This window comes from Fringilla coelebs, assembly GCF_963513975.1.
Source record: "Fringilla coelebs genome assembly, chromosome: 13".
In the NCBI taxonomy this organism is placed as follows: domain Eukaryota; kingdom Metazoa; phylum Chordata; class Aves; order Passeriformes; family Fringillidae; genus Fringilla; species Fringilla coelebs.
Genome location: NC_140039.1, coordinates 14,323,207 through 14,349,032, shown reverse-complemented (window position 1 = coordinate 14,349,032; position 25,826 = coordinate 14,323,207). Strand labels below are relative to the sequence as shown.

The window sequence follows — 25,826 nt, the reverse complement described above, 5'->3', positions numbered from 1 at the left end:
TTCTCTGCTGCATCCACTTCAACAGTGCATTGGCCAATGCAGTAGAGATGCACATCCATTATAATGGACTTTGCAATTTTAAGCATTCAAAGGAACTGATGAAAATACTGGGACATTTATCACATCTTTGATGTGATATTGCTGGGCAGAGATATTATAGTTTGTCTCTCTGTCATGCAAGTGTGGTGAAGGGCTCTTTCACAAGGGAGACAGAAGATTCTGTCATGTTTTGGACTGTTCCTAAAGATGCTGATGCTTTAACAGAGGGCTAAGCCATACCTGCAAGGGGTGTAGTAATTTAGGCTCCTCCTACTCTCATGGAAAGTTCCCTGCAACAGCAGAGCCTATCCTGTTCTTTGGATGCAATTTCAGTGACTAACTGTGCAAAATATGCCATGAGCACTTCCAGTTTAAGGCAAACACAGCTCTCCATTGACTTTAATTGGAGCAGTTTTCTGAATGCCCTAACAGAACCAGGTGGAAAACCAATCCTAGAAATTAATGGGAATCAGGTGGTTTAGTCTATTTAAAAACTTTGAAAATCCCAGCATACATTACAATATTCTTTGAGGAATACTTAGTGTAAGATAGCCCTGAATTATCCAAATTCAGTTTTCCAAAACTCCCTGTTATTCATGTTTCTCATTATCTATAAATTACACTCAAAATTACCTTAATTACCTGAAACCTTGGTTATCCAGACATATTTGTTGTCCCCTGTGATGCTCTGGTAATTGATCTTGTACTGCGTTGCTCCAGCTGATGCTTCACTGGTTGTGGAATGAAGGCACTGTTGGTCTGCCACGTGCTGCTACAGGTTTGTTTTTCTCTGTGCTGCTCAGCATAAAGCTGGTGCAGAGCTACAAAGAGTAGATGGAAAGCTCTTAATCATCTGCATTGATAGGTATTTGGAGAAAGTAGAGCTGTTATCAACTTCTCCAGGTCTAACAGGACCTTCCTTGACTTAACTCTGCAGAAAACAGAAGAGGATGAAATGAAACTTCCTAAGCGGCAAAGGACTGCCAATAAAGATCTGGCTTTTCACAGTTCCAGATTCACTGGTTTACTCTGGTCAAACCAATGTGCCTTCAAAATTAGGTGAGAAAAATCCCAGGGTGATTCATCAATTATTAATCTGATTAATTTACTACTGTCACCCACCGCAGATGCCCAAAACAGAAAAAAAATTGTACTTTCAAGTGCCATAGACAAAAATGTCAATAATGCCTGTGGCTTGTACAGAACCTTTATTCCCACATTCTGTGGTATCTTTCTACCAGGTAAACTCTTGTTTCCAGGAAAACTTATTGTCTGGTATATGGCATCCAATAAATTTCAAGAAAGTAAATTTGTCCTAACTAAATTTGTCATATTTAGTAATTAGTTACTCCCTCATTATAGCTCCTGAATCATGACCTAGAATATAGCTTCATAATGATCACATTAGTTTTTGAATATGATGGTGCTGCAGCCTTAATTAAGACCAAATGCTGAAGCATTTTCTCACAATATTCTCAGGTGGAGGGGTTGGATCACAAACTCACTTTCTCTGTTTGAAATGAGGCATTGCAATGGCATGTTAAAATGTTGTAATTCCAGCAGGCTTATTTTGGTAAATTGAATTTTTCTGGTGGTGCAGGTCATTTGGACAAGGTTTGTAGCTGCTGAGTAGCTTTGCATGAACAAATCAGTTACTATGACACATGCCATCACTCCAATATTTAGGCCAAAACCCTACTTTTTGACAGCTGAACCCCAAATGTTGTTTGGCCGCTGCTGTCAGCTTTGGGTGTGGCTGTTTATTTCAGTGGTCTTGTACATTATAGTTGTTATAGGGGCATTCATAGCTTCATGTAATTGTGACCAGTTTTGTCATCCATTTGGAAAAAAGCTTTCTCAACTGGAGCAATAAAGATGTCGTTCTTAGCTGGAATGGGTTGCTGTACAGCAGGATTTCTTTACAGGATCTCAGAGCATCCCAGGAATTAGAGATGCCATCCTTCTATATTGGAACTTCTGCATTTCTGTGTTGGTCCTTGGTTAATTTTTGCTTTTGGGCCTTCCAAGATCACAAGCTTGGTGTGACTCTAAGAATGTGTGATTCCTGTTACAAATGTAAGTTTAGATCCTGAGTAAATTTCCACCAAATGGGACTTGGATCAGAGGTGGTTTCTGAGCCACAAACTCCCACAGCTGCTCTCGCTGTGGTTCCACTTAGGTACCTGCTCCTGCCCGAGGCTGTCCCCGAGGCCAGGAGCAGCAGAAAAGGACAAATCCTGCAGTAAAATACCACTTGCTATGAGGAACTGAGCTTTAAGTTGACCTACTTGACATACCCTAAAGGCATTTAAAGGGAATATCAAATATATGAAAGACTTGTTTAAATGAAAAGTGAACAGTTCTGAATCTCACATTTCCCCACTGTGGCCCTGTGTCTTGTGGAGTCACTGTACTTTGTGTAGCAGGACTTTGTACTTTGCTGTTCTATCTAGCAAGATTCAGACTGTAAGCCATATCTATATTTAAATGAATAAGCCATATCTATATTTAAATTAGATGTATTGACTTTTAAAAGTAATGTTTATTGTTCATTTCTTGGAACTACTGCATGTTTCATTGACATGAAAAGGCATTTTAAGTCATTTCAGTGGGGTGAGAAGATCAAGTAGAATAAAAACCCCTCTGTATAAAAGCTGCAATGTGGTCTTCAAAGAGTGTACTTCTCGTAGTGTAGAGAGATCCCTGTCAAAGATTTGCAGTGATTGCTCTTTGTTCTAGTGGAACCACTAGTTCTCTGATATGTTGCATAAATCTGATCTACTGCATTAGTGTAAACATGTGCTGAGCTGCCTTATCAAGATCAAATTATTTAGATAATTTGTCTTATCTTAATGGCTTTTTTGTTATTAATGCTAATATGCAGCAGAGCAATATATAAAAAAGTTGTATGTGGGTTTAATAGTCTGAAGCAATTTTTAAGTTTTTATTGTAACTTTATTGCATTTGCATTGGTTCTTAATCATTTTTATTGTTCAGAGCTATGTTTTTTCCCAAAGTAGCAAACTCTGTGATGTACTACTATTTCCCATATTGTACCCAGGCACTCCTCTAACATATATTTCAATACAGTTCTACATGTAAAATCCATTAAAGAGTTCTTCTCCCCGTTTTCCTGTTATGAGATATTTACTCTTAATTCAAACACCTCTACAGATTTCCTCCCTAAAGTCAGTCACTCCATCTTACTGAAAAAGGCTTGTTCTGGGCTGGGGGAAATGTCAGGTTTTGCATTGCTACAGGTTTATGGATGTCCAGATTCTGTGGGTTTACTGGGAACTGAATGGGTGCCTTGGCATATTGTTGTAATGAAGCAAAATATGCATTTGATTAATTTTTAAAGGCTTTTTTGATGCCCTCTGTGTGGATGTGTGTGTGATATTTCAGTGTTCTCTTCCTTAACTCCTCCTACAGGCAGCATCTGTGAAACCATTATTGTTTTCCTCACACAGAGAAATTGCTCCCATAGCCTTCAAAATATGAAGAATTGTTCAAGGGCAGGAAAAAAGATAAATGACTGGCAGTTGTTTTTCAGTTGTATTAATTTTATTAGTCATGCATTCTCCTGTGTTTTTTCAGAGCTCTGGGACTTCTTTCTCTTAGCAATTAGAGCCTTTTGAACAAAGAAAATTTCTGCTTAGATGCAATGATGAATTTAATACCCCTGCCCACACTCCTCAGCTGAATCTGGGGACATTGTGGTGAGTTTTAATACCTGAAGCTTTGTCTGTGTGATTCTCTCTGCTTGGGGCTCTTGATGCAAATTCATGTAAAACAGTGTAAGAAGAGAATAATCCCTCTCTCTGCCCCCCACAGTGCATTATTTCTGCATTCCCATCAGCTTATGGCCGTGCAGAAGGGTTCTTTCATACAGATGCATGAAATAGTTGGAAATAATCATTTATTACAGTTTTCTGCAGCTGGTTCTTCCAGCCCCTGAGCTCCCAGCGCCCACCCCAAGGCAGTGAGGGCTGGGCTGGCCCCTGAGCAGCTCCTGGGGGACATCTCCCATGTCCATCAAATTCTTCCTGCTGGCACCAAGAGATGGTGGCAGGATCTGATCTGCATTAATCCTAAAATGAGCACAGCCCCCATTTCCAAGGCAGGAGGAATTCCCTGTTGGGGGTTGCTCTGGGAGTGACTGGGGTGTTTGCAGCCTGGAGGGAGAGCAGAGGCTGCTGTGCTTTAACTCACCTGAGTTTATGAAATGCACGCAGGAATATTAGGTCTCTAAAGTTTGGGACAGTTTTTTAATGAAAACCAATTAGTCAAAACCAAAATATGAATGAAAAAGTAATTACCCCAAATTATATCGGTAAGGAAAATTTTGAGTATCAGCAAAAGAACTTTTTATGTCAAAAAGTAGAATGCTAAAAATAGATATTTAAGACTTTCTAAACTTTTGAAGAGTTTATTTTAAACTTTCAGAGATTTTGTTTTGGAGATTCTGTTTTTGTCATTAAATATGTCTTTGGTTGTTTTTGTGGGGTGGTTTGGTTGTTGTTGTTTGCTGTTTGGTTCTTTGGTTTTCTGTTGTTTTGTTGTGCTGTTGTTTTCTTAGATGTTGACTCTTGCACTCCCTCTTGTGAGAGGGAATACTGTTTAATGAAACAGGAAATGTTTCTATTCTAATGTGAGCTATGAATTCCTGACTGTGTGAAAATAAATAATTTTCCTAAGTTAAAAAATTTTATAACAAATGGTATAGAAAGCTAACAATATTGGTGAAACCCAGGAGCTTCATAAAGTAGCAATTACCCTTTCACTTTTAGATATTTTGCCTTTTTTCCCCTTGTAGTTTGTTCTTTTAAAGCCTCACATATTAAGAAAACCTGTCAATTTTAATGTTTTTAAGTGGTTCCTCAAAAAGTCAAAGAGAAAAAAAAGAACTTTATTCCTATTGTTAGAGTGTCAGTACCTGGAGAGCCTTTAATTTTTTCCTTTTTAAAGCTTTGAATTGTTCTGTTTGAAGTTCAAATTCAGGAATAAAACAAGAGTCAAAACTGAAAGTATGTTTCTATATAGCAAATTAATGGACTTAACCAGGAAAAAGCTGTGTTCAGCTCTAAAGCTTGTCACATAAAAGGAATTTTAACCTCTTTGGGATTTCTTTTTTATTGGTTTTCTTTCTTTTTTGACCCCCCCAAAGGCCATTTTCCAACATTTCAGAACTACAGAACGTGTGTACCTTGATAGTTATGTGTGAAAATTTATAATAGGCACTTTGTGGGGTTGAGTGGAGTCCCATTGAAGTGAACAGAGAGCTTGGCCTAGGCCTTAAATACACAATTACAATAATTTAGGCTTCTGAGTCAAAATCCATACAAAGCAAATAAAAATTACTGCTGAGCCTTTGAATTTCAGCCTTCACCCTGTGTGTATTAGTGGAAGGAAAATTACATTTGAAGTGGTCACCATGCAGATGTTGGCCAGCAGTTTTGATTTTCTTGTAGAATCTGATTTTGTCTCTCTGATCAGCTCAAAGCCCGCGTGCAGTTAGCACGTGCTCACTTTGCAGCCGTGCCCCAAAATCCCCAGGGTGAGCACATCCTTCAATCCACGCATCCAAGGGGGATTTTTCCAGCACAGATTGATTTGTGTATGCATATTTAGGTGTTGGGGAGAGAAGTAAGGCTGTTGAGAGACTTCTGCAAAATTTAGAGAGAGAAATTACAGATTATAATAAGGTGTAAAGGTTTTTCACTCCCTAAAATGGAGAGGCTGACATATTAAATTGCATGTGCTCTAGTGATGTGGACTGACTCAGAGAACTTGAAGGAAATAACAGCTGTGCACATCAAAGCTTAAAAATAGAAACTTCATCAGTCAGTAGCAGTTCAGAATGAATGAAGAAATCAGAAATTATTAATTACAGCCCTTAGAGAAAGGAAAGATAAAGTTCAAACTTTCTGAAGGCAGAATGCTGTCAGCAGTGCTGCAGCATGTCTGTGCTGAGTGGCAGCACCTTGTCCTGCTGAGCCACTGTCAAAGGGAGGCTCTTGGACACACACAGGCACCTGTGGCATTTCAGATAGCCCAAGGTGACTCAGGGGGCCCACCTGGCTGGCAGGTATGGTGTAGGGCATAGGGGAGACTCCTGCCCTTCTGGAGTGGCAGCTGGATGCCCTGAGGCATCTCAGATGGCAGTGGATGCTTCAGTCTAAGAAGTAATTGCACATAAACACAAGTACAGACTCCCTTTCTCCTTCATTTTAATACACAGTCACCTGAAGTGGTTTCATAGCAGGGTTTGCAGTGGGTTATTGTAGAAAGTAATGAACAGTTTATCTAGTTTTAAACTTAGTAAGAATTCTGAGGTGAATAGAACAGGTGTACAGCTTAAAATCAAACCAGGTATAAAATTAAAAACTATCTTGGCATCAAAAACTTTAGTTAAGAACTATGATTTAAAGTCACAGTGGATGGTTGTTTTCCTAATGACCTCGCATTCATGAATTCATTCTAACATTTTCCTTTTAATATATTCATAGTTAAATATAACTTGAATGTTGTCCTAATTACATTCTCATGTTAATTTAGCTCTGATTCAGAATTTCTATCATTATTCTTTGTAGAATTATTTTGAAATGATGGAAAGTTCAGAAAAGATGCTCCGTTCTATGATTGTGCCTTTGAATTATTTATCAAATTCAAAGACAGAAATATAGCTAAAATCTAGTTTGAGTTGTAAATGAGTTTTGGTAGTGTAAGGAGGAAGTGCAAGTCCTTTTTGCAGAATGCCAGGGGTGCAGCATTAGGTGCTGCAGGAGCACTGGGGGCCCCACATGAGCAGAGATGTTCATGGTTAATAAGAAACCTCCACTGCACCAGCTGGCAAGTGCTGTCTAAGCAGATAAGACAGATGATGTATGGAAGAGGAGAGACAAAGAGAGATACAGAGAACTTGCAAAATGACAGTGCAGGTTAGTGAGAAATTAAGAGAAAACCTGTCCTGTCTTGGTCAGAAGCAGCCCTCACTCCCTCTGCGATGTGCTGTGGAAACAAAAGCTTTCCCAAGAACTCTTTAACTCATGTTTTCCACAACCCATTGCAGTGGCAAACAGTACAGTGCTAACTGTAATCAGATTGTACAAACCAGCATTAATTCAAAAAGTGTGGCTGTGGCCCTGAGCTAGGTAGAGAACAAACAATTGCTGGTGAGGCGTGTGCAAGTGTGAGAGGGTGAGATGCTGCCGGGGAAAACTTGAAAGGAGAAAAGAAAACTTGTCTTAATGTAAGCATCAGTTTTGCTAGAGGTAAGTGAGAGGAAATTCTTCATTCATAAATGGTTCATTGAGCCATGATAATAAAGCAGTGCTGCAGAAGAAGGATAATTATCTACTTAAATATCAGATGCCCTAAGGGTACAAACTTCCCTTCTCTCCTTTGGAAAAATAAACTTAGATTAAACAAATGTCCTTTTTTCCTGGTTTAGTGTTGACATGGATTTCCTTCTTATGAGTAAAATTAATTAGTTTTTCTATTCCTTTATTCCTGGTATGGAAATCAGGTCTGCCAATCAACTTTGCAGCTCTTCCCTTGGGTCCAAAGTTTAGCCAATAGCACAGTTTATGGATGTGCTCTGTACAATGCCCTGGGAAGGCACAACTGAATTACGAGGGTTTTACTATGCCTGGAAATTTACCAAAGGACACAGCAGTGCAGAACTAAAACCCCACAAAACTAGGGGTTTTGTATCCATCCAGGATTGTTTTGTTTCCAAGTACCTGCTTTCTAAATATTTTTTTCTCCTTTCTTAAAAGGTAATAACATAAGCTGTAACAAGCAAAAAAGGAGAATAGGGGTGGCATAGCTGATTCTGTACAAAAACCCCTGAGAGACAGATTTTCAAAGCAGATTAGCACCCACAGCTGGGAGCAGTCTTCTCCTGTTCTCTTGGGAGCTGCTACAGGTAGAGCTTGCTCAGTTCTGCTCCCACTATAGCAAATATCCATTACAGACTTGTCTGTTCTCATCTGGATTTAGAAAAATGATCAAAACCTGCCACTACATCTTTACTTTGAGAAAATGTCTGGTTTTCTGTCCTATCAGAATGATAAGTGTGATTCTTATATTATAACCTTGGTGTATGTAAACATGTTGTCTCTGTGCTTATGGAAATAATTGATCTTTCATGTATTAATCTCTTCTTATTTCAAATGTCTCACATGGTTCTTGACAATCAGGTTGATGTAACCTTTTTGTGAACTTGTTAACTGCAGACAGCTCCTAGTTACCTTTCCTGGATTATAGAGAACATTCCTGAACACCTGCAGGCTTCAAGATGCAGTAAAAATAAAGATGACTGTAATACAATGGCATGGAGCTTAATTTTCTTCAAACAGTTCTTTGAACATTTATTTTAATACTGAAAAAAAATAATTTTTGTAGCCTTTAGTCATGAAAGTTCAAGTGGTGTTAAAGGTTACTTTAAGGTCCTCATTCTGCAAATTCTATTCTGTAAGTCAGCAAAGAATCCTGTCTGCAGGGAATTGAAATGAGAATCAAGTACTTGCTTGTTGGATCTACACAACTGAGACTCTGCTAAGAATTCTGGACCATATTATTAATGTTGCATAATTGACTTTCAAGTGAGGAATCATAGCAATTATTAATTACTGTGAACACAGCAGATCAGATAGCTCTAAGCAGCATCTGTGTACTTCCATTATTTACTTTATAGCTTCATTTCACTGACTCTCAAATCACAGTCGCCAAGGTAGAATTAAATCAAAGTATATTTACAGGATTGTGAACACTGTGCTTAAAAGGAAATAGTCTTAATTATCTTATGTATTTTTAAAAGCACATTATAGTTACAACAGGTGAGCATTCCTTGTGTATTGTAGAGAATGTGTAGAAATAAGTGATCTGCTATGATCAGCATAGTGCCAGCTTGTCATATTTAGGGGCCTAAAATTAGAGGTGTCAGATCAAGATTTTCAAAAATACATATCACATATGGGGAAAAGCATTGTAAACTGCTGTCTCAGACAACACATCCAAAGCCCTCTTAAATTTCTTTGGCTTTCCCCCATTTTAATCACAAAAGAAAATGTCTCTGACATTCACAGGAGATAAATACCAGCATTTCTCTACTGAGATGGTAAATTGGAGTCCGTGAAAAATTTGCTTTTCCTTAAAGGTCTCAATCTAGCACAAGAGCCTTCTTAATTTTATCCATATCTGAGGGGTTTGAGGAAAAGAATTCTGACCACAGCATCATGTAATCCCCTGCAATTAGCCTTATGTTTCTGATGCTCTTGCTGTGTCACCAGAGAGGAAGAGCTCAGGTGATTCAAGGGTGATCAGAACCAGGTTGCAGGCTGGGGATTGGGACTGTTCTGGACCCCTCAGATTTGTGTTTGTGCCTTGACACTGCCACCTTCAGATGTCCTGGTTTGTCCCCTGCGGCCGGTGGAGCGTTTCCGCGACCTGCGTCCCGAGGAAGTGGCTGATTTGTTCCATGTGGCACAAAGGGTCGGCAACGTGGTGGAGAAACATTTCTGTGGCACTTCACTCACCTTTTCCATCCAGGTTGGTAAACCAGGCAGCTGAGAAAGGTTTAATGGTTTGTTTTTTCAGCCTTCTTCCCTTGTCCAATCACAAAAGGACACTGGAACATCAAGGGGCAATAAATGCAAAATAACAACAATAACAGACAAGAAACCAAATAACTGCATTGCAGTCTTCCAGATTTGCCATTGAGAAATCTAAAGAGGAAACCAGTGGGAAAGTGAGGTTAATTAATAACTGCAAAGCCTTGGATAAAGCCAGCAAACACTCTCAAATGCTTTGCTTGTTTGTGAGTATTTCAGGAAATACTCTTCCTTCAAAGAAGTGTTGGCAGGGTTGACCTCTAGAGAAGGCAGCCACAGCCCCTGTTCCACACACAACCCACTGCAATACTTGAGGTAGGTGATCCCTCCTCACAGATATTTATATGCAGACAGAGAGCTGTAGCCATGTAAATACATTATAAATTCTGACCTTTCAGTTGTTTGTGCTGGGTGTTTTTATACCAAAAATGAACTCTGTTTAAAGCAAACCAGGAGAATAAGCCCATTCATTAGAATCAGAATTTAAGCTAGCACAGTTTGAGTAAATTCTTACTTCTCTGTGTGATTTTATGTTAACAAGGATCAGAAATCTACTGCTAGTTATTGAAAAATATAATCTGAAAAAATGAAAAATAGAAAATATTGGTTTTGTGATGTGAGATAGTTTCCCTCTCTGCTGGGGTCTGATATGGAAAAGAGCTTTGTCCAAAAACTTAGTATTGAATGGTCCTCAGGAAAAATATGCTAATTTAACAGACAGTGTAATTGATGTGAATGACTATTGAGTAAGATTTCTGAATTCCTGTGTGATCCTTGTTAGATCCTCTAACCTGAGACTTTTCCCTTTGCTTACAGGATGGCCCTGAAGCTGGACAAACAGTGAAGGTGAGTGCTCATTATGCAGAATACAAATTAAGACACAATTATAGGAACTAATAAAAGATCAAAGCTCATCATCTGCAGTGCATTGATGTATTGTTGCTTTATCCTTGAGATCAAAAAGTCCCAAGTGTACAATAGCAGTAAATACTTTTTATTGAAATTGCATAAGATAATGTTCACACGTTTTCTTCCTGGACAAAAATTTTCAATCAAGAAAATATCTTTTCTAAGCTGCTGGGTGTATTTATGCAAGGAAAGCCTCATGAAAGAAGCATCTGGTTAAGTTTTTTGTTTGTTTTATGGAGAAAATATTGCCCTTCTATTCAGGATCTCTTTGTTTTTCTGTTTATTGTCTAATGAGTTGTAGCTAATTGTAGGAACAGTTAAACTGAACCACATTATGAAAATATACCTTTTGTCTATGCTTTCTCTCACTGTATTCATATCACATTCTTGTTACTGAAGTGCAAATGTAATGGGCCCAGTGAAGCTGAAAACCAGATTTTAAGTGTACTTCCAAAAAAAAAAAGGTGGGAGGGTGGAAGGGAAGAGGAGGATTTATGATTATATTCTCCACTTGAGTAATAACACAGATAACATCCAAGATGTCTCTCCAGCCATGTTTCACTGCCTCATAATGCAAATGCAATTGCATGTGTGGTTAGATGATATGCCTCAACATTAGATAAAGACTATTTTTTACGTTTGGAATCAGAGGAAAGTCAAATATGGCTATGGGTTAGCACTTTGTAAAATCAAATTAGATGTCTCAGAGAACCTGTTTGAGTTGATTAAGATAACTGCAACAACCAAATGATGGTGGATAGGAACATTTTACTTTTTTTTCAATTTGCTGAATTGACCTTATTTTTCCTTCTGCCTTTTGCTGCCTGCTTTGAATATTTAACAGAGAGGTAATAGGGAGAGAGAAGAAGAAATTAGAATATTACCAAGCTTGGGATGTGATGAAGGAATGTAACAAGATTTATTTCTGTACTGTGACAAAACAGATTCCTTGAATCAGGACTTTGAGCACATTGGGTGGGTTTCACTGGCAGTGTCTGTTGATAGCTGAAATAATAACTTAAAATACTTTTGAAGTAAATGTTGTTATTTTCATCAGTGTTGTTTACAAAGAAAATCTGAAGATTTATTCTAATATCTTGGACAAGTGTTTTTCTCTCTATTAAGAAAAGGTATATAGGAATGGCTATATGTGAGAAGAATTATTTATATGAGTGAGAAAAGAAGTAAAAAGATGTGACTGTGAACAGTAACAAATTCTTATGTAGGCCTTAAAAAGGCAAGAAGTTCTGTATTGCTTTGGGTTTGTACTGGAAACAAAGAGCATTAAGTGTTTATTACAAAATGGCTGCCACCCTTCATGCCTCCTTCTCACACTTTTCATAAACACTGAGATGAAAATGACCCGTTCTTACAACTGTGAACCCCTAGACTTTGCAATTATGAGCATGTATTCATAAATCAGAGGTTATCAGTTTAAATTTCTCTACTTTTCTGCATCATTGGGCAACACTGTAATTTATCATCATCGCTTTGGGATGTTTATCATCCAAAAATGCCAACAACTATTTTCTTCAGAGAATTTAGAGCTTTCAAAACTTCAATCAGGAAAGAAATTACTGTGATCAAGATCTTCTTTTAAGTGAACAATAGGGTGGATACATAAATAGCTGGTTTCATTTAAGCTTTTCTGAATCACAAAGCTTGAAACAACACCTATGTGACCTACAAATAATTTATGAACCTTAAATTCAATGTGTCGTGTTTTTGGATGTGGATTTATTTGGGGTTTTTTTTTCATGTATGAGAATCCACAATAATCCAGTCTCCTCTGAGAGAGCTTTTAATTAAAATTTCTGGAACAGACCAAACATTAGAAAAACATTCTAAAAGTAAAAATAGCAAAACATCTGAAATATCCAAGGGAGTTTGTGGAGACTCTTTAAGTAGGGTAGGCAAGCGTATCTCAGGAGCTAATTAGGTGTAGCTGATTTTGCTTTGAATGGGGTTACATACCAGATGGTTTCAAGAGTCTTTTCCAGTTGCATTTTTTGTAATTCTGTATACCTGTGTAAATATAGAAATAAATACTGTGTGTGTTATGGAGGAACAGAAATACAGGGAGCAGAAGAGTAATGACTTTTCAATTGCTCAGTACAAAATTTTACTACAAAATGGGAAGAGCTATCAGCCTAGCTGAAGACAAAACCTGAGAATTTCAGTCTGAAAAAGGTTAAGGAATTCTCCTTCTTTGTCCACAAGAAGAAATTATAATCCATGTACAAGAAAAATCTTGAACCTGAATATGAGTCTCAGGTCTTTCTTAGCAGTGGAGATGCTGAAAATTATATGTGCAATGTATGCAACAGGTTGGAAGGAGATGACCCTTTCCATGTGATTTTGGCTAGAAATCAGTGATGAGATTGTCTGCCAGTGTTACATGTCCCTTTTGGTGGTGTGAAAGCTGCTGGTGTGTGCATTTTGTGTTAAAGCCTTTCCAGTTCCCCTATGGGAAGCTCTTCATCATCTAATGGTAATTTCATTATTGCTGTACTCTGTTCCTCCTTTGCCTCTAAGGTAGCAGAGCCTGCAGGTCAATGTTCTGGGCAGCTGATGGCCCTTGCAAATTCCCCTTTACTGAGTGTTTCCACTGGATGGGTTTTTGGAAGTAATTAAACCTGACCCTCAGTGCACCAATATTTGTAAGTATAGATGGGTCTTTTCCCACCCTTTAGCAGCTGGAAATGTACACTGGTAAGGAATTCTGCACCATGTCCCCAGTCTCAGACAGCAAAATAATGCAATATATTCCTTCATAACATTTTTCATAGCTTTCCACCTATTGTACCTGTTCCAGCTCTGTCACCTGTTTATGAGAGAAACAATTGTCCTTCTCCAAAGATGGTCACAGAATTCCACATTGTTTTATTCTGAGAGGTTCTTGAACCACTCACAGCAGAGAACTTGAGCATCTCTGGCACTTGGACAGTGTGTCATCTAGCAAAACTGTCTTTTAGCATTCAAGAGATTTTGAATACTTACTTCTTATTATTTGAGAAAAGGAGGAAATTGTGTTTAGGTCCTCCCTTAAAGACTATTAATCTCTGCAATTTTGAGCTCTCTTTTTATTGGAGAACACAAAACCCATGGTGTCCTTGTGCCAGGAATGGAGGGTGAGTTTCATGCTGGTTCTGTTTGAGAATGCCTTAAATATCCAGGCAATTTCATGGATCAGGGAAATCAGCTCTGCATCTTAATGCAGGGCTCTTACTGCTATGTCAAGTGAGCGACGTTTCAAGATTTCTCTGGTATGTTTTATAGCCTTCTTTTCATCATCAAGTCAGCAAATGCTCTGGCTGCCTGGGTGGATGTATAGCTTAGTGTAGAATAAGCTCTCAGGTTTACCTTTTACGTGAGATTCAATCACAAGAAACTCCATGGATTCTGTACTCTCTAAAGGCTAAACAAATCAAGCTGGCAGGAGCATGAAGCAACTAATTTATCTGTAGAGACAAGATAATATTGCACAGCAAGTGTCCCTTGCACAAACACGTATGAACACGTCCTGTATTTTGCAGCAGTGTTGAAGTCTCCAGCAGCTCAGCACCTCCTCTGTTATCCATGAGAAAGGAAGGGCCTCTTTGCCAATTACAGGTTCCCCTGAATAAATGAGAAAGCAAAGCTGATGGTGGCAGTGTGGGTATGTGTGCAGAAACTTATTTTATATGTCACACATTCCACTAGTTATTTTACACTGAGAAGACTGTCTCGTGATTATTTTTGATGTACATATTTTTCTTTTCCAGATGTTTTTTAATGCTGTGTTAAATCAATCCACCTGGCTTGCATTCCTCAGAAATCTTAACCTGAGCTGTGGAGCCCACAGCAGACTTCTCTTTCATCCTCTTTGTCTATTTATGTCTTGACCCAAAGTACTGGGCTTGAGGTTTGAGTGTTTAAATTTAATCAGATCTCATTGCAGACTAATTGCATCGGAAGGATTAAATTCACTAACTGCAATGCTTTTGATGCCTCAGCCTTCTTTCCCTGCAGACCAACAGAAGTGAGCCCTGGTTTAGGGAAGTACTAGAAACCCTCTTTTGCTCTCTTATAAGAACAAAAAAAAGCTGGTGTTTGAGAAATGTGAAGACTTTTCTTACCTTTAAACAAATCTAAAAATTCAGATACAAAAAGACACGGAAGCAACAAATTTTTGAAACCCAGATTGTACCGAAACATGTGAACAAATTGTCTCCTGTGCTTTACCCTTAAGAATGATAATTCTCTTGGAAGCTTGTGAGACATCCAAAAATGATTTGAGGAAGTGCAGCAGTGTCTGTGAATTGCTCTGAGAACCACACTAATAGTATTTGGTTGGAGACTATGTAATATTGTGGGCAGGTAATTGGTACAGTAAATTCAGAAGTCTCAGGGCTGCTACATCTGGTTTGAGCTCAGAATTTTCTTCCTATTTTAGTACTATATTTAGTTTGGGGTGGGTGCTTTGGGGTTAGTGATGTATATTTTCAAAGCTAGGATTATACTGCCCCTTACAGAGACAGAGAAGCAGCAGGATCATCCAGATAGTTTCTCCCCCCCCCTTTCCTTGAAGTCTTTTGCCAGCTCTCTGGCTTCACTCTAAATAATAATTCCTGCCCTTTCCTTCAGGGATTTTTTCAAAATCTGCCTTGTGTTGGTCTAAATCTCCTTTCAGTCCTTTGGCCAGACCTGTGTTTTCTATCATGCAAAATAAGTCCTAATAAGTGTTTGCTTTGTCAGGTCCTTACTTCTGTTCATAACATGTAGCATTTAGTTTTTGACTGAACAATAAGCTTTCCAGAAAAAACATGTTGCTATTTTGTTTGCCAGGCTTATAGATTTCAGAGGCACTGGTAAATCTGTAAACCCTTCCCTAAAACAAATAATAATATACAGGGCCTAGAATGAAAACAGTTCTTTGGCCCCCATAATTTGTACAGATCCCTTCCTGTACTTCAAGCAGCTGACAGAAGTAAGAGGTGTCTGTGTCCAGTATACACCCATGGAAAGTTTCAGAGATTGTTTTGAAGGCTGAAGAAGATGAAAGAAAAGTGGGAATGTGGAAACAGCCTAGTGATTGATGGACATAACACCATCCTAGCTGTGAATACCAAAGGCCCCGAGGCACTGATAAATTGAAATGATGACCTGGATAATGAAGTCTGATCTGGAAATACTGGGTTGTGAAGTTCCCTGAAGGGATGGGGACTGAAATTTTTGAAAGATTCTCTTTAGCAGTGAATTATGATAGTTCTGAATCTAGATTATTTTGAATTTCCAGTAGTGAATGTCATGGCATGCTGTACCTCTGACTTGTAAAGCAATATAATCCTCTGTCTCTGTAGAAACACAGAATAGTCTGTGTAGACTATAAATATAAAAAACCTAAGCAAACAAACAAAAAAATCATCCAATAAAGTGATTTGTTAAAAATAGGGCAGTATAAATGAGGATAGTAAATGAAATTTCCAGAGATTTAAGTTGAAGAATGGTGATGAAAAGGAACATTTTACTATTCCATGCTAGCAGCTCTACCCTTCTTTCCTGCCATATGGATTTCTTAGATGAATGTTCTCTTTAGGTAGTTTAATTCCAAAAATATCCCCAGAGCTAGTCACAGATATTGACACTGTCTAAATTAAACTATAATAAGCAAGTAAGTGGGTTCAAATGCTCGTTTCAATTGCTTTGGCATGCAGATATTCAAAGTCCTGCAGTTCTGCTGGCCACATCCAGCTCCCTCCTGGCTGGGCACTGGGGTTTTCCTCTGCCAGGCTGGTGGGTGGAAGCTGGACCATGGAATCTGTGGCTCTGTGAGACAGGAGGGGAGTGAGCACTCCCAGGAGTGTCCCTGGGAGGGTGATGTGCCTGTCCCAGCCTGTCCCAGTGCCAGCAGCCCCAGGGTGGCTCAGCAGAGCCCGGGCAGTCGGGGCTGCGCCAGCGGCTGCTCCAAGTGGAACCCAGCAGTCACGTTGGGTGACCTGACTAATTCCCACAGGAAAGGGTTAAACACTGCCAGGGCTCTCTGCATTCTGCCCCTCTGCAGCTCCAGAACAGCCTGCTCCTGCTTCCACAAAAGATTTTTAAATATCCTCTTTTTTTTTCTTTTTTTTTTTCTGGTATATGTTCAGATATTTGCAGTTTTTGTGACAGAAGAATCTTGAGCAAATCAGTCTTTTTTTTTTTTTCAATAAACAGGCTTACATTTCAAAATGAAAAAGTATTTCTAGCAAAAAGGTAGAAAAATTCTCCTCTGAAAATGCTATAACTGAGTATTTGACAACAAAAACTTTTTCTTTGTGAAAAGAAAACCTCCTCTGGAAATGCTGTTTTATTGAATTGACATGTTTTGACCCAGAAAAAAAAAAAAAAACAATAGAGGGAGGGGTGTTGAGAAATCCATGACATGCTGCTCTTTATTTGCCCCACAATGACTGAGATTAGGATCAAAAATCCTCTGTTTTAATTAGAAAGTATCTTTCAGTTCTTTGTTCCCCTGTTACAGCAATATGTTTTGCATTTAAAGCATTCTCTGTCTCCGAGTATGTACAATCAATCAAATGCCACTCTTGAGTACAGGTCCTACAAATACTGTATTGTACTTGAAATGTAAAACCTTTTGAAATCCCATGCATCAGGTCTAAAATCATTAATAGCACAGTCAAGGCTGTCTGATTAATTTTTGTGTGGTTAGTGTATGAATTTCTTTTCAAGCTCCATCTCATCCATAATACTTCTTTTCTTTGTCAGTCTTGTATCTTATAAAACTCTTCATCAAAGAGGGAATGCTTGGGTTTGTTTTGTTTGGTTTTTTTTCAATTTTGTTACAAAACGTTGTTTTCAAGTAAAATGTGTCTCACCAAGAAATGTGCAAAATTATTCCTGTTTAATTCAGATGTGTAATTTGATGTTTTTTGTGTTTTCTAGTAGTTGAAAATTGTTTATTAAGCAAGTGTTGTAAGACAAGATTTCAGTTCAATAGGTTTCTGACTCACTCTTTCTAAAAATTATTATAATGCTTTAAAATGAAACATGATGTGACTGTGCTCTCATCTCGTGTGATTTTGCACATTTGCCTTTACATTCTTACCTCCCAGGTACTGCTTTTCCCAAGATCCACAGAAAATTATTCATATGCTGACCACAGAGTAGAAGGGATGTCAAAAGATTTCTCTGCCTCATGCCAGTGTGTGCCTTCCAGGAGCAGGCATTAACCCACATTTAAACTGTTCATGGTCGGGTTTATTGGGTGTTCTTGCCCAAGGGCATTTTCAGTTGATTGCTCTGTGCTAAAGTTTGGTGCTCCAGTGTCTGGCTGGATGCTGTGACAGGGCAGGGTCACAGTTCTTTGTGCATGGTGCTGACCCAGTTTTGGCCAGACAAAGGCAGCCCACTCAGGAGAGCCCTGGGTGCTTTATCAGTGCAACAAGAAAGAAAAAGTTGGCTCCATGGTTTTTCTCCTGGAAGTCACCTCCTCTTCTGAAAAGGAAATAAGTGTGTACTTAAAGCTGCCCCTGCAAATTTCCAAAGAGCCTGCACAGCTTGGAGGAGTTTCCTTCTTAAAAGTGTCAAAAAGAAAGAGTGTATGTAACATTTTTGCATGTAATATCAAGGGAATGGAGGACTTTCCTAGCCCTGTGTTCCTGTGCCATATGAAAGAGCCAGTACACTGGCACTGCCCTGTAATCTGTGGAAAGCACATCTGAAATACAGGAATATCTGACCTAGCCCATTTTAGTCTGTTCTGGCAGCACCATGTTAGCCCATGCAGGACTTCCTTTGAAAGAAAAGTCTCTGCTTGAAGTGATTTAGAAATGGAAAACTAAGGTTAAAATAATAGAATAAAACTTGCTCAGCAAGCTCCAGACAGGATGACAGGGTGAAAAGTAGGTAATATTTTACTGTTTTAAAAAAAAAAAGCCAATTATTCAGGATACTGCAGTGTGTTTCTGTTCATGCTTACACTGGACAAGCCAAGAGCTTCCTGCAAAACAACACAACCCTTCTCTCGAGCCTCATTTGCCCCATCTCTCCTGAAAGCTGCTTGGGTGCCCTCTGGCAAGGCCACTCATATGCTGGGTCTCTGCTCACTCCATAAAGCTAAGCTGTCCTTTGAAAGAATGTGAAATATGCCCTTAAAATCCAGTCTCAGGGAGCTTTATCCTCATGTTCTCACATTTTACATTGGCCTTTCCCTTGCATGCAGGGATGGGGTAAAACCCTGCTCTTGTGCTGTGCAGCTCAGCTGGGCACTCCCCAGGGCAGAGTCTCAGCCAGGGTGGGGTTTGGAGCTCTGCACTCCCCTCTGCCTGCCTGGTTTGCAGTTTCAGTGACAGCTGCTGAGAAATCCTCTGGTGCTTGCACTGTGCTGCTTTTCCAGGCAGGTGAGGTGCAGCACTCCCTGCAGGGAGGAACACCCAAACTTCTCTCAGGCAGAAATCTGTCTCCAGGTGGATTGTGCACACACACGTACCACATGTTAAGGAGATGTGCCTTTAAAAAGTGAAAGGAACAGTCACAAACATAGCCTGATTCTTCCATAAATGTAGGCAGTTACCTGCTAAAATCAGCTTAAGATGTTTGGCATCTTCTGAGCTTTGGACCACATAAAAGAAATCAACATCTATGGGTGCAGTTCAGCATGCTGCCTGGCTTTTTCTGGAGAGAATTCCTAGTAGATAACTTGGCAGTTCAGGATTAGGATTTTTAAAACAAATTATTCTGTGTCTGAATCAGGTGCTGCTGCTCAGGATTTTCTTTCACTACAGAACCACTGTTCAGTCCCTTGCTTTTGAAGGAAAGAAAAATTATCATTGAAACTTCTGCATAGTGAGTTCTGTAAATTAAAAGCATCTCTGGGTGTTTTAGTAATGATGCCACAATTGACATAAATCGGGGAAAAAAACCAAAATTAATCTATCAACAATTACACTAAGATTACAGACAGAAAATGTGAGGAGACTTACACTTTTTGTGAGATACCACCTTCATTGCTACCATGAAATCTTCATTTCATGTCGTCTGCCTGGCATCAGTGATCAGAATTCTCTCCGTGAGAGGCTGAAAGAAAATAAACTAGACCAGATGGAAAGTGCTCATATGAATGATTGTCTTGATCTTATTTGTAAAGATGTTAAATCTCTAATGATGAATAATTCCTCTGATTTCATGAATGTTGAATTTCTCCGATTTCAGTTATAGTTTTTAGTATTTGAAGTAAAGATAATGCCCAAAGGTAACACTTTTTTTTTTCAAAATGGATCTGAAAATGAGCTTTATTAACTCCCCATTGAGAAGGTATAGAAAAGATAATATCACTAATTTCCTCACCTGACCTTCAGCACCTCAGGTGGAGGGGATTTATCTTTAGGGAGTGGTGAGCCTGCCCAGATTGAGGAGTGGATCAGTTCACACTGCATTTAATCAATCTTTTTTTTTTCCTGCAAATAAGTCATGTCTGTGCTCAACAAAAGCCATTCTTTCAATTGTGCATTTTGGTGAGGCCACCCTGAGTTAAATTCAGAATTATGATCCAGCAGAATATGAATTTATAACCTGTCTTCGATTGTCTGAGCCTGATGTAAGCAGCACAACCTTGGTGTCTGGGGCAAGATTTTTCTCTGGTATAAATGGTTCAACTCACTTGTGAAAACATGTGAAATAAATCAATGGGGCTTTTTCCATTTCTTTCCAAACATTTTTGATCCTACAATTGTAAACTTTTGATTTCATATAGTGTATAATTTAGGCCTACAGTTATTAGTGATGTGTGTAAATCCAATAATTCTGAATGAAAAATAGCATTTTGAGACAGTAACCTATGAAGCATAATTCAATGTAACATTTTTTATTTTTTCTTTAAATATGTTTCACTTCACCTGGAGAAGTTCAGTTATAATAACTATAAAGTGTAAAAAAAAAAAGGAAAATACCAGTATTTATTATGTTCTAATAAACTCCCCGCAGTGCAGATTCATTTAGTATCTTTCATTAACATTAATGAGAATTGTGCATGGATCCTGGGGAGAATAGGCCCTGTTGTTTTATTTCTCATCTTTGTTTTCACTACTAAATCTTGCCCTGCAGTCAGTTCCATAGGGCAGACAGGCATCCCCACTGCTCAGTTGTTTCCTCTGCTCAACAGTTTGAGCACCTCCTTTACATAGTGAAGGTAAAAAGTTCATAAATTCAAAAAAAAAAAAAGCTAACAGAATTTGTGGCCACACATAAAAACAAGGGATATGCAAATTAATTAATTAATAGGTTGCTATTGATTACCAGTAAGGTCTAATTAAATCATAAATTTTCCCCCACACAATTACTTGTTTCATGTTATTAAATGATCAAATCCATAACTAGTTTGGAAGCTCAGCCTCCCAGAATTAAATGAGGTGCTCAAGAGAGCAAAGTTGTGTTTTGGAGCAACCAAGACAGAGGCAGGCTCTAGTTACATGGATTTATGATTTAATTTCCTATGTAATCTAATTTATTGTAACTATTGAGTTTCTAAAAAAAAATGAAGTTTGATTAGATTTTGTTGACAAAAATAAATACAAAATACTGGGCAGTTTATTCATTATCTGTTGCATATTGAGAGAAGTGGCTCATGGGTATTTCTGTACCTTAAGGGGCTTTTTTCCCCCCCATTTCCTCTGTTTTTAGCTGTCCTGCACAGCAGTCACTCATCCTTCAGAGCCCATCCAGGTGCAGCACATTCCAAAGGTACAAAATCAGGAGGATTCAAAACTCATTTCTGTGGGAACCTTAACTCCTTTTGTATCACTAGCAGCTTCATCACTTCTCATTTCTGGATAGGCATCAATATTTCACAGCATTAACTGCCTGTAAGTCCAGGGAAAGGCTGCGTTGGAGAAGGAATGAGCAAATAAAGCTCTCCAGTTTGACATACTCTCACTTAATTGGGAGCTTTAAGGGCAGATCATGGGAGCAGGAAATGAGGCTTTCAGCTAATTCCCTTCTCTGTAAAAGATGTTTGGTGCCAAAGCAGAGCTGTCCTGGTGAGCCAACTCCTGGGGTGAGATTCCTCAGCCTGGGGCTTGGGGTGCCTCCCCGGCTGGCTCTGTAATTTACAGCACATTCAGGGCAGACCCTGAGCTCATTGATCAGCCTTAGAGGTCTTTGGTCTCTTCTCAGCTTTGGATCACAGAAAAGAAATCAACACCTATGGGTGCAGTTCAGCACAGCTGCCTGGCTTTTTCTGGAGAGAATTCCTGGTAGGTAACTTGGCAGTCCTGGACACAGGAGCAAACAGAAGTTGTTCTGTAGTAGCCTGCCTGGGTGACTCTAATTAGCAGCAGATTGCAATGAATGACATCCTGTTCCTTAATGGTCAGAGCTGGGTTTTGCTGATGCTGGGTTGACTTGACCTCAGGAGGTCTGGGCTGGCAAGCAGATGTCAGCTCTCTTCAGTAGAATATCTTCTGGTCACCCCAGTAAAACAGGGAATATCTGTGCAGAAGTGAAAGGCAGAATATTTACAGTAACCATTGAGTGAAACATGCAAACAAATTTCAGTAAGTGGGCAAAGACAGGTTGCAAACCCTATTGGGAAATGATAAATTGTTGTTAAATATTGTAATTATCCCATGACATTCAGGACTGAGCCTTAAATAAATTTTGCTGAAAACTTAAAAAATAATGGAGAGCAGTAATATGATTTAATAAATTAGCCACAGAGTAAGGAAAAAAAATAGAGCACAACAGAAAATTAATATTTATCTTTTACCAGTACGTAACAGACTTTATTAAAAATTGTCAGAAAGTGAAGAAGAGTTTGTTAGACAAATTATAATTTTAATTGCAGACGTAATTGATTATACACAGCATGCTCATTAGGTTAAGGGAGAATATGAGGCAACTCTCAAGGTCATTACAGTAATAGATATTGTAGGCATGTAATTTGTGATAAGCTGGTTCCTGAACATCTAATTGCTCATTCATGGCAGTGTGTCTGGCACTTTTACTCCCCAAACACCTCTTTGTCCAATTTATTTAGCACCCCTTAATATTCCAGGGTCAAATTTACTACAGGAGGCATCAAGCAGTGAATTTTCAGCCTCCAAATGATTACACCACCTCACCCTTTTTGTGCCTCAAAGACAGAGCACGCATTACTAAAAGTTAGTGGTCTGGCACTAAGCAGGGTACATACAAATAGAAATACTCACCCACAGAGACAAGCTAGGCTTTCTCATGGAAAACAGCTGTTCCCTGCCCTCCCCAATGGCAGCCAGACATTGCAGTGGGATGCCAAAAGAAATGTTCTTTTTTAAAAAATGCACTAATTAATAAGAAGCTTGTATTGTTCCCTGAAAGAGCACACACTAGCAGTGCTTTGTTAACTCTTTCGTTATTTTGTTTCACTGCTTTGACACAAAGTCATCAATATTAGATGTCTCCTTGGATGAACATTAGTTGGAATGTCACTCCTCAGTTCTTACAGGCAGACAAAGTAGAAAGAAGCTCTTGCAGTGTATATCCACTTACAATGTATATCAACTAAAAGTGACAACCCTTCCTCACTTTGATATAATGCGTAATATTCTTAAAGAGAACGAATCACTGTCCCAATTGTTGACATGGAAATAGTTGAATCCAGGCCACAGCACCAGGATAGGACTGGAAATTGAAGCCAGACATCCTGAGGTGCAGGTGGCCTCATTTTCTGCCCCCTCTCTCCAGTCATTCCATCTTAACACAGGCTCAAGCAGTCCCAATGAATTAACCAGTGCCATCAGGTTATGTAGCACTGCAGTGTGGGGCCAACATAAGATAACCAAATTCATTCCCCTTAGACTAAGAAGTAAGGAGAAGATGCAACTTTTGATTCAAATATCTTTGGCTGTATTACAGGAATCAAGGATTCAGAGTTTTAGTTAGGATTGGCTTTTTTGTTTTATTTAGAAATAACATGGCTCTCAGAGCAGCACAACTTTCCTTTATAATTATTACCTTATTTGCAAGATATTATCTTCACTTAACATGACACAGTCCATAATTATCTGTTGTTTAATGCTGAGGAGTGCAGTAGATACAGCTATAGATATTTATTCATACACCAAATGAATCCCAGTATGATTTTATAGTCATTCTTTGTTAATATTATTTTTAAGATTCAGAGGTTTGAAGTCCTTCAGGAAAAGGATTCTATCTAGAAGCATAATTTTCTATTACTGGTTCTACTCTTGGTACTATGGTTTTGCTCTTTAAAGAATTGTCCATAATGATATATATTTGCTAAATCTCTCCTTTGCAATATAGAAATTACTCTGTTGACTGACTGTCTGATTGATAGTGCAAAAAATAATCCCCATGTTCACCAATATATATCAATCCCTATAACTACCTTGTAGATTGACCTGCCCAAAAAAATTGTTATGCAAACACACTGCCATCTGTTGTGTAGTTATTCTTCAGTAATAGAACATAAACTGGGGATATGTCAAAGTAATTTAGTAACTCCACAAATGTAAAATGAGACTTGGTAAATATAGTGTGTTACACTGAGTTTATAAACCCCTGTCATATGCAACCACATAACAGGGATACCCAACGTCTGCAAGGCTGGCTTGTTTTGTTTCATCCATCAAATGCTGATGCCAGATCTAGTTACAAAAACATGATATGAATTATAATAATTAATTTTAAAACAAGGATTTAAAGAATTCTGTGGTTGATACAAAGCCCACTAAAAATTCTGGGAAGATCCAAGCAATTTATAAGACTGTCAGTGTGTTCTAAGCATCCTCATTTAATGAGTTCAGAGTGTACATTCACATTTATACTGGTGGTTGTGCTACCTGTTCAGGAATGTATATGTGGATTTATCGCTCATTTTAGCAGTGAAACCAACAGTACCCAAATAAAACAGATCTCTCCTAGAAGTAGGTGCTGTTTTTTAATTGGAGAATTACATTAAACTCAACAGACTAATGAAAAAATTATTATTTGGATTCTGGTTCTGTAAGTGCAGTTCTCAAAATGGTGTTTAGAAATCGTGATAATTAATGAAGAGATTTCAAATGAAGCATTTTCCAGTATTCCTTCCCTTTGCTAATTTCCATTTTTTTAATTAAGAAAAGATAAATTGTATCCAATTATTGAAAATTATGTAGGTCATTATCTTGAATGAAACTGCAATTAAGCTTGGCTTTCACACAGAAAGAAGAGGTTATCTTGTCACAGTGGAGGTGCTGGTGTCCCTGTCTCGGGGCCAAAGCCACTGTGGGGTCAGGTCCTGCCTCAGGCCAAGGAGCTGGGTTTGACTGGGACTGTGCTGAGACTCTTCAGTGCCCCCAAGAACTGGAGCCCAAACCCCCCAGCCCAAATGTTCACTGCCTCATAGCAGCTTTTGTTTAAGCAACCAGCAGGGGATAAATCCCCTTTTTCCTAAGCAGAGGTTCCCCTTCCCCAGGCAGAACAAGCACCAGCAGCTGGGGTGTGGATGTGGGGTGGATGTGGGGTGTTCTGCTCCCTGCACCAGCTGCTCCCCCAAGCTCTGTGGGATCCAGAGCCAGGCTCCTGGTCTGAGCCTGGGCACCAAGGCACAGGATTTGTCCCAAAGGATTGGTAATTCCCCTGTAAATGGAAGGGGGCAGGGTGGTGAGAGCTCTGCTGGATCCTCCCCCTCCTGCTGCTGGGAGCCCCTTTGGCATCTCTCCGTCCTTTGGGCAGCAGCCTGCCTGGCAATGGGCACAGGGTGGGAAGGTCTGGGCTTGAAGGAGGAGGAGAAAATCCTGCAGGGACCTGTGAGAGCAGAGAGAGAACATCCCTGAGGAGCAAAACTGAGAGGAAAGGACAGGGAGGGGCAGTGACCCCAAAAAACAAGCTGAGCAAGATTCTCCTGCATTTACCAGGTCTCTAATTCGACCCCAAATAATCATTTTCCTTTAAAAACAAACAAGCATAGCCATCCAAGCATAAAACCAGGAGAATTTTTTTGAAATAATTAAGGAGGGCTATAAGTTACTTAACTGCTTACATTACTCAAAATGCTGTACCTGAAGGAATGTAAAGAAAATAAATTTATTCTGTTTTCTAGCCAATTTTAATAAACGAATTTAACCCTCTACCTTATGTTAAACTGCTTTATGGTTTTCATATTAGATTTACCTTAGATTTAACTCTGATTATTACAGGCTTGGCTGCCATCATTGGTAATTACAGCTTCCCATCCTTTTCCAGAAATATAGAATGTGAAGTGCTTTGAACTTTAAACTTTTTTCTATTTATTGTTCACATCCA

General features: G+C 38.9%; 1 protein-coding gene across 6 annotated transcripts in view; it reads left to right on the top strand.

The window, feature by feature from the left end:
• Positions 1-25,826, top strand: part of FHIT (fragile histidine triad diadenosine triphosphatase) — a 516,963-nt gene that overhangs the window by 370,969 nt on the left and 120,168 nt on the right. For all 6 annotated transcript variants that reach the window (XM_084214240.1, XM_084214235.1, XM_084214238.1 and 3 more), the window contains 2 exons: positions 9,449-9,594; positions 10,473-10,502. In XM_084214240.1, coding sequence (XP_084070366.1) covers positions 9,449-9,594; positions 10,473-10,502 — 176 coding nt within the window. The remainder of the gene's footprint in view (positions 1-9,448; positions 9,595-10,472; positions 10,503-25,826) is intronic.